At 44.8% G+C, this 9940-nt stretch overlaps 1 protein-coding gene across 1 annotated transcript; it reads left to right on the forward strand.

Annotated features, from left to right (window-relative positions):
* The first annotated feature begins 1594 nt into the window (after positions 1–1594).
* LOC133928694 (patellin-6-like) lies at positions 1595–6971 on the forward strand. Its single transcript, XM_062375139.1, has 4 exons — positions 1595–2570; positions 2674–2798; positions 2907–3048; positions 6467–6971. The coding sequence occupies exons 1-4, from the start codon at positions 1794–1796 to the stop codon at positions 6725–6727; spliced, it is 1305 nt and encodes a 434-aa protein (XP_062231123.1). The 5' UTR covers positions 1595–1793; the 3' UTR covers positions 6728–6971.
* Positions 6972–9940: the final 2969 nt, after the last annotated feature.

A 9940-nucleotide genomic window follows, 5' to 3' on the forward strand; every position in this document is an offset into this window, starting at 1 on the left:
TATATATATAAATACGACATTCTGTTGCCTATTCTTGTAAATATGGTCTGATGTGTTGTCTATTTTTGGATTTTTGCTGCATGAAAGGCTAAACAATATATTGAAAATTAAAGAAAGTAAATCACTTTCTATATGTAGTTGTGACATATTTTTCCGTAATACTCTGTCATTCATGCATTTATCTACTATAAAAAAAATTAGTTACAGTTGTTGAGAAGGCATGTCTCTAATATTGAAGAATAAGATTTCAATTTCTATTCGAAAATGCTATCTGCTTTACTACATCCTAAATCTTAAACATACAACAAATATTTTCATAAATTTCTAATACTCACATGTCTTCTTAGTGCGTAATGGATTAGTTATCCAAGTCAACGTTGTGGCTCATATAAATATAAAATACCTCTATTCACCTCATATAACATGACATATATTTTATCACTAAATATTCTCACATGTGCGTGTGCTAAACATCCATGTTGAGTCTTGATTGGAAGAGAATCCCAACTAGGATCCAAACCGGTCCTAACAGGGGGAAATCCAGACAACGCCAAGTGTGCCAATCCAGAGAACACCATCGAGGACTAAAGACATCCATGCAATGCCATTTATTTTTTATTTTTGGCCTAAATTAGTATGTACAATGACCGTTTTGCCCCTTCCTCAATAAAAATTGCTTGAATCAACGATAAAAAATATATTTCTAAAAGCAATAAAATATTGCTTTAATCAGACCGGTTACTACTGTTACGAATTCTGACGATACTGATGAAGTAAAACAAATTGAAGCAAGAGTTATTACGCTCTGGTAATTCGTTAAAATACATTTCTAAAAGCAATAAAAAATTGATATGACATTTTTTCCATATGTAATGGTTGAAGGTAATAACTTTTGTTTGAGGAAGGAGCGTAATAGCTGACACCGTGCAAACCAAAATTAAATATGGAGAAAAGGTCATGTCAATTTTTTTATTGCTTTTAAAAATGTTTTTTTTGACGAACTGCCAACGTAACAACTCTTTCTTAATTTTTTTTACTTCATCGGTATGGTCATAATTCGTAACAGTGGTAACCGGTCTAATTAAAGAAATTTTTTATTGCTTTTAGAAATATTTTTTTTATTGTTGATTCAAGCAATTTTTATCGAGGAAGGGGCAAAACGGTCATTGTACATACCAATTTAGGCAAAAAAATTAAAAAATAGCGTATTGTGACTACGTTCCTGCTTATAGATGGTATTTCATGGACGTCTTCAGTCCTCGATGGCGTTCCCTGGATTGCCACCTTTATCAGTGGCGTTATCTGAATTTCCCCTCCTAACAGCGAGCATAGCTCGGTTCTCTTATTTCTTGTCACTTGTTGGTACCATGTTATGCCTACTAGAAAAAAGAAATATTTCGCTGCTCCTTTTTGCCACACTTCAGTCACTGCTTGTTTCTCTTCATCGTCATGGGGTCAACACAGTTTGACCATGAAGAATTTACAAGGAAATTATGAGAAAAGAAGAAACATAGCCAAAATCAAGAGAAGTACATGGAGGGAGCAATAATGCCGTCAGCTGATTTTAGTCGTCATACTTTTCCTCGAGCACTCATAAAATCCCCGGCGCCTTCGTCCCCCACGCGAGACGCGACCATCATTCATAACGCCACTCCTCACGCTCCGCTCCAAATCCCACCCCATTTCAAAACGGAGGAGCCTCTCCTCGCCGCAGCTCCCACCATTTCCGCAAAAAATAAACCTTGTCACCTTCTGCTCCACCAGCCAGAGTAAGGAGAACGCACTCCACAGACATGTCCCCGACCACCACCCCGTCCCCGGCTCCGGCGCCCGCGCCAACGGCGGCGCCGTCGTCGAAGGGCGCCAAGCGCAGCCTAATGTCCTCGCTCATGGACGCCACCGCTCTGCTCCGCTCGGCCTCCTTCAAGGAGGACTCCTACGTCGCCGCCGCGCTGCCGGCCTCCGAGCTCCGCGCGCTCGCCGACCTCAAGGCGCTGCTCGCCACCCACCCGGAACCCATCTCCATCTGGGGCGTCCCGCTCAACCCTCCTTCCCCCGCGGCCGAAGGAGCCGCCCCTGCTCCGGGCCAGGCCCCTGTCCCGGACGAGCGTGCGGACGTGGTGCTCCTCAAGTTCCTCCGCGCGCGTGATTTCCGCGTCCGCGACGCGCACGCCATGCTTCTCCACTGCGCCGCCTGGCGGGCCGAGTTCGGCGCCGACGCGGTGCTCGACGAGGACCTGGGCTTCAAGGACCTCGAGGGCGTTGTCGCCTACATGCACGGCTGGGACCGCGAGGGTCACCCCGTCTGCTACAACGCCTACGGCGTGTTCAGGGACAGGGACATGTACGAGCGGGTCTTCGGCGACGGCGACCGCCTCGCGCGCTTCCTCCGCTGGCGCGTCCAGGTCATGGAGCGCGGCGTGCGCGCGCTCAGCCTCAGGCCGGGGGGCGTCAACGCCATCATACAGGTCACGGACCTCAAGGACATGCCCAAGCGCGAGCTCCGCGCCGCCTCCAACCAGATCCTCTCGCTCTTCCAGGACAACTACCCGGAGATGGTCGCGCGCAAGGTACCCTCTGTCTCTGCCTCGCCGCGCATTTCGTCGAGCACCTGGCATTCCTCGCTGCATTTCGCGTTTTTGCGCTAATCGAGCGGCTCGTTTCGTCGGACAGGTGTTCATCAACGTGCCGTGGTACTTCTCGGTGCTCTTCTCGATGATCTCGCCGTTCCTCACGGAGCGCACCAAGAGCAAGTTCGTCATCGCGCGCGAGGGCAACGTCGCCGAGACGCTCTACAAGTAAGCAAGATTCGCCTTCGCTTCGTGCTCGTGGGCAATGTTGTTGTAAGTTGTAACCAACACGAGGGGATTTTATTCTCTTTCTTTTGTTTGGCAATTGAATGGCAGGTTCATCCGGCCGGAGCTGATTCCGGTGCAGTACGGCGGCCTCAGCCGCGCCGGCGACCTCGAGAACGGCCCTCCGAAGCCGGCGTCCGAGTTCACCATCAAGGGCGGCGAGAAGGTCTTCCTAGAGATCGACGGCATCGAGGTATATGCCAATTTCGGCCTCTCTCTGCACTGCACTTGTTTTTTTTTTTTTTTGTGTGCGTGTGCGCATTGGGAACTCAAAAGGCCCAAAGCTGCTTGATAGTATGCATTTGCATAGTTTAAATCTGCGTGCGTAGCTACAAATTCATATTACAATTGGCGCAAACAATATGCTTAAACTAGCATTCCCGGACTACTTCTAATTTGGCCTATCCATCGCTTTCACCTGCCTGTCTCCGGGTTTCCAGTTTGGGGGCTAAACAATTGCATCATCACCTGCATGCTTTTTGCGAGATGGCACAAGCACACAAGCACAAGGCTCGTTGAGCTTCGTTTCTGGCTTTCGCTGTGTCCTACTCAATTTTTTTTAAAATTAAATCCTTTCACACCCACAAGTTGAGATTTGATAAACACACAGTACGAGGGGTGTCTCCGTGTCTGTAGAATTGGTAGTACATGCCAGTGGCGCAGGTGCATGCAGTCCTTTTGGATTTTGAAATTTGTGGTGCGGGGCTCATCTCCGGGCACGCTGCAAAAGCACACGACTTTGAGCTGTGTGTGTTCTTGCGTTGCAATGCTTTTCACCAGTAGACACTACGCCAAGCAGGCCGCTGCAACCGCTGTATCATGTAGCGCGCCCCTGCGAAAACTGACATGGGTCATGGGACGCTGCTGCTGCCCGGTTCTTGGTTTTCTTCCAGTTCACATGGGGAGAGAGAGAGAGTTCACATGAGACGAGACGGCATGCAGGCGTTGCAAGCCTCCTGTGAAAGCATGTGAATTTCTTCATCTCGGTGGGGTTTGAAGTTAAATTTTGGGGAAAACTGCAAAAACCCCCCCAAAAGTCACTTGGATTTTGACTTTCCCCCCCAAAAGTTGTTTTTGTTGCAAAAAGCCCCTCAAAAGTTTGACTTTGTTGCAAAAAACCCCCTAAAAATTCAAAAAAATAAAAAAATCATTAAAAAAATTCTAAAAAAAACTAGAGACAATTATAAGACCGTGAAATTTGTTTTCAAAAATAATATCTTTTGCATCATATTTCATGGAGAGTAAGTTTGAAAAAAAAAGAAAAATATGCAGCTCATTTATTAACTCATGTTATTTTAAATTTGTCATGTCTACCATTATTTTTCCTACACAAATAATTATTTAAGTAAACTAATAAGTGGTTTCACTAATTTTGGGGTGTTATAGATTAGTTATGAATTAATCTATCTGCAACTCATCTACTGAATCCTGCACGTTACAATAACTATTTCAAGATTTCATGTATTTTTACAAGATAGAGGATCATGTAAGAAGACTAAAAAATTTTGTTTCATGATTTTTGGATTAGTAAATAATTAACTATGCATTTAACTCGAATTAATAAATGAGTTGCACATTTTTCTTTTTTTCCAAACTTACTCTCTATGAAATATGATGCAAAGGATATTATTTTTGAAAACAAATTTCACAAAAAGTCTTATAATTGTCTCTAGTTTTTTTTAGAATTTTTTGTGATTTGTTTTAATTTTTTTTGAATTTTTAGAGGTGTTTTTGCAACAAAATCAAACTTTTGGAAGGTTTTTTTGCAACAAAACAATTTTTAGGGGGGAAAGTCAAAATCCAAGTGACTTTTGGGGGGTTTTTGCATTTATCCCTAAATTTTGCAACGCCTTCACCGCACCTTGATCTGTCGTCCTGACCTCGTATGCGATGCAGAGATGATGTGAGAATTTCGTGAGGAAAAAGCGGGTGCCACAGTATGCAGGGCAGTACACACGCAGCAGCGCGCCTTTTTTAGCTTTACTTTACTCGTTCACAGGTCACGCCACGGCCCGAGTTCCCACGCACTGTCACCTCCTCTGTCCTTGGCTCATATTACCATATGGGATGCATGCAGCCAAGTGAAAGTTAAAAAAGTCCTCTCGCTGTTTTTTTACTCCTACTAGCAAGCACGATGTAGCAGGGTTAACAATGCATCTAGAATAGGGCCAGCAACGGCCGGGCTGGGTTGGGTTCTCGTCCGTGGGAATCTCGGGTCAGGTCCCTATTGCGGGTTGTGGTGGGGGTTGATTTTCGCTCGTGGGCTTTGGCAGGTGCCCGACTCCTGATTGCCGTTGCTTGCTCACTTCTTGCTCGACGTCGTCCGCTCGCTTCCCGCTAACGCCGCCCGCCCGTGCCTGTCGTCAGCCGCCCTGCGCCTTCCTGCCTCCTAGCTGCCATCGCCGGCTGCCTCCTGGTTGCTATCGGCCACCCCGCTTGCCTCGTTGTCGCTCGCCCATTGCCGGCCGCCCTGCCTCCACCCACGCCCTGTTGTTGTCGCCCGCTCACGCCTATCGTCAGCCGCCCGTGACCACCCTCCTCTCGGCCACCCTGTGTTAGGCGTCGCCCGCCTTAGGCTCCCGGCCAACGTTGCGCCTGCAGGTGCCCGCACAGGTTTCGGTTCCCCACTGGGTTCGAGGCCGAAGGCATATTTTCACCTGTTAATTGGGTTTCAGATTGGGTGTGTTCTGGCTGCACTCGGTCCTGATCTGACCTGTTGCCGGATCTAATCTAGAAGCTTTTGTCTTGCCTGGTTGAGGTGTAAACCGGTAGACCTGTCCAAATGGACCTGTCGTCCCGACCCGGCATAGATCTGGCTAGGCATAGTTCGACAGGCCCGATAAGGTTAGCGGGTCATGCGGTATCATGTTGGAGGTGTGGCCCACGGCATGGTCTATGAGCGACAATGTTGTGCTGGACTGGCCTTGCAGCATGGCCAGCACGGTGGCACCGAGGAGTTCACAAAAGAAGGATCATCATATACCAGAGAGAACGAGCGAGAGGAGGTGAGAAAAGAGAAAGGGCAAGTCTGTTATGGTGCACAACCAGGAGCAAACGGGGAAGCCGCTTCGACCGTTAGCAGGGCCAAAACTGCCTCTCGAGGACTACGATATCGTATTAACCTCTCATGAAACCTCAGGGGTCACCGGGCATGGCTACGGGAAGGGGTGATGACGGGGTCTGACGTAGTCAGGCCTGACCGTGTTATGCCGTGTCTATATTAGTGGGCACGGCCAGCAATATTAAAACTGGCATCTGATGGAAGTGTCATTAATCGTGCTATTGCTGTCAATGGCCAGTCTGTTTGAACCACTGTAAAAAGTGAGCACTGTGTTTTGATTCTCATGTGAGTCTTGCACATGGTAGGGGCCCTTGTTAACAAACTAGCTGTACCACTAGCTTTATGCCAAGGTTAACTCGAGCTCGAAGTGTCTAGTATTAGTATATACATACGAACAAGCATGAGAAAATAAAAATGTGTATGGATAAACAAAAGGTAATATTCTGATAATGTTATCTAATTTTGGTAGATTAATATGAGCACAAGGGTTATGCGTACTTGGTGTAATCATTGTGATGCTTAGCTAAACCATTGGCTCGTGCGATTTCAGGCCGGTGCAACAATAACATGGGACCTGGTCGTCGGCGGCTGGGACCTCCAGTACGGCGCGGAGTACGTGCCGGCAGCGGAGGACAGCTACACGCTGTGCGTGGAGAAGACGCGGATGGTCCCGGCCACCGTCGAGGAGCTTGTGCACAACGCCTTCACGGCGAGGGAGGCCGGCAAGATGGTGCTCTCCATCGACAACTCCGGCTCCCGGAAGCGGAAGGTCGCCGCGTACCGGTACTTCGTGCGCAAGCCGTCGGTGTAGTGGACTGCCTTCTGGTGCGCACAATGGCCGGCTTGCCGACCGGCAGCGTGTTATGGAACGGGCAGTGAACTGCTTGCTTGGGGCTTGTTGTGGTCGTGGATGGGAGAGGTTAATTTAGGGCTATTTAATTAGTGCTATAATGACATAATGCATGTCTTACGCCATATGTAGAATATAATGTAAGAGCTGTCGGAACGTTTGTCATCGTCGTTATAAAGCTAATGAGTTAAGTTTTTTGGGGTAATGTAAACTACCTTGGTTCACACTTACGGAATGCCTTGGATTCCTAGCAATGTTTGGAGTGTACTATTATTGTTTGGGATGAGCATTTGCCGGGCGAGCTCGAACTCTCACATATGGGAACCTTTTCACTGCTGCCATCCATTAAACATACTGTTACTATATCGTAAAATTACTAAAAGTTGAAAAAGCTCAAAAGGTTAAACTACTAAAGGTGGAATACTTAAAAATAGACAGAATAGAGTTCTGAGATACAGCTCTTCGTCTTTTAAAAAAAAAAAAAACGAATAGAAGGTTTTTGTTTTGTATGCCAACTTAGTGACTGATTGCAGTTATAACAAGACAACTAATAGTGACTGAATACAGGCTTTTTTACACGTACTAGTACAAGACAGTCTTGGTCACTTTGTGCCGCAAAGTTAGGGTGGACATTAGCATAATAAAGAGGGTTCTAAGCAAGAAACCAGCTAATAAAGAAGGATTATAGTATATATTTACAGTACCCAAAGTGATTGTAGAGGCTGCGATAGGGTGGTCCTAAATTAACTTTCCGTAAAAAATACAAGACTACAAAAATATTCTTTAAGACAAATCAACCATATGATTTTTATATTCGAAAACTAAATATTTTAAAAAATATTAATGACCAAAGTATCAAAAGTTCATCAAATCAGATCTTATAAAAAAAGTAGTAAATATTTATGACTGCAGTGGGTACTGGTACTACAACCGGTGATCACAGGCAGGCAGGCAGGCAGACGTGCATCTTTGTCGCTGGTCAGATGGTCAAGCTTCACACTTTATATTTTTTCATTTCGGGAACACTGCCTCAAATAAAGTTGGTGGGTCCGAGAGATACGACATGTTAAACAATGGTTGTATAGGTTCTTTGGCTGCTGCTTACCAGTTACCACAATTTCGTGCGCCAAGAGTTTTGCAGGCCAACGAATTGTCTGTCACAATTATTGCAAGATTCGGCAAGAAAGAGTATCTGAAAGCTGGGCCCATTGAATAGAAATTTTGGCGTGCCAAAATGTCTAGCACAAAATGTCTAGCAACACTAGCCGTAGAAGGCGAAACTTGCTTACCGGGATAATATGGGTGAGTTTGGTTCCGTTGCCGTGGCTTGTTTTGTCAGCCTAGGATTTTACGTGTTTGGTTCCGTTATGTGATGCCTTGTTGTTTGCTCACGTCTTACCAGTGTGGGAGAGAAAAAACGCTCTCCGGCGCTAGCAAAGCTCATCTTGCCAAGCGAGGCAAGTCGACAACGGAACCAAACGTGCTCTGTATTTATCTTAGTTCTGCTCACATTACAGCTTACTCTTTACTTAATAACCAGTACAAACACCAAAAAGAAAAGAAAAGAAAATGTTTGCACACGTGAGTATTTGATTAATCATACGTTCTGAGAAAGTAACCAAAAGGATTAGCATGACAATTCACATGGGATCAATGATACCGCCGGCTAATTAAAGTAGAATGATGCCTACTCATGACATGTTTGCATCATTGCAATTGCGAGGCCCTATGGTTGATTGGCTGGATCACAGTTGGGGAAACAGCCTGCCTTGATCCATGCTCTTTTGGGAGGGGGTTCAGTTCAAACACTGGTTAGCTGCAGGTTTTACGTGAAGTGGCCGTGGGCCATTGACAGCACAATCTTGCTTAATTTTGCGTGCAAAATCTCAAAGCATTTTGATGCGTTCATCTTTTGCAACAAAAGCTGTGCCCACTCGGCCACAATGTGCGCGAAACTAAGAACCGAGCACGCTACTTTATAAGTAACAGAGCTATTATCGTTTTTTGTTCATAAGAACTTATTTATTTTCAACTTTGGATGCAACAACTATTTTTTTAACTACGAATACTCCCTCTGTTCTCTTTTGAATGTCATTTTAGCTTTCAATATATAGAATAAGATAGCAATTAATTCTTCCATCTACCATATATTTATCTCTCTCGATTTCTCTTATCTTCAATCAATAACACACAATCCACCAATCCATCACACCCATTTAATTGTAACTTCACTTTTCAATTTTTAATATGAGCTCTTTAATAAAATATCACTTTAAAAAAGATATCTATTTAAGAACAAAATCAAATTTATAAAATGACATCTATTTAAAAACAAATGAGATACCATATAATTAAGCATCGGAGAATGGATTGGGTGCCTTGGTAGACAGCCAAAAGGCCAATATTCCACACTTTATGCATTGGGACGCCATGTGAAATTTGAATCTTAAAGCATACTCTCTTCGATTGCAAATGTAGGTCGTTTTAGATTTATACATAAGAATTAAGAAAGTAGATCAATTGACCTTGTTGCCTCTTATTTATTCTGCATTAGAAAAGATAACTCATTCATGTATGTAGGGATGAAAATGGAACGGGAAAATCCCGTTCCGTCCTGGTGCCGTATCCCGTTTTTTTCAGTTCGTTTTTATTTTTTTCCGTTCCCGTCTATTCCGTTTTCGTTTTCGTCCGACTGAGAAAATATGAAAGTGAAAACGGTAGGGGGTTACAGATATATTCACCTCTACAGGCTCACTTATGTCTTTGGTTAAGACTTATCACTTATGTTTATTATATGCTCGAGTATCGAGTTAAGGTTTATGTGATTCTTTTTTAGAGGGGTACAAAACATGACGTACATAACTCACTTACATCACACTCACGCCTAACGCGTGCACACATGTGCATGTCCTAAGCATACACGTTACAGATATATTCTCACTAAACGGGCACATGTGTGCATACCCCTAACTACTAAGGAAAAACCCCTGATGAGGCTCGTGGGTCGATCCTAGGGATCGAACCCACGACTGGCCGTCCCAGTCAGTCTGCCACTGAGAGCGAACCAACCGAGCTACTGCTCGGTCCTAAAGCTTATATTGTTGTATCTTCGTATCTTGTATTGTTTGAATGAAATATTGATAAAAAATGATATATCATGTGAATCGAAAAAGT

This window comes from Phragmites australis, chromosome 9, assembly GCF_958298935.1.
Source record: "Phragmites australis chromosome 9, lpPhrAust1.1, whole genome shotgun sequence".
NCBI classification, from domain to species: Eukaryota; Viridiplantae; Streptophyta; class Magnoliopsida; order Poales; family Poaceae; genus Phragmites; species Phragmites australis.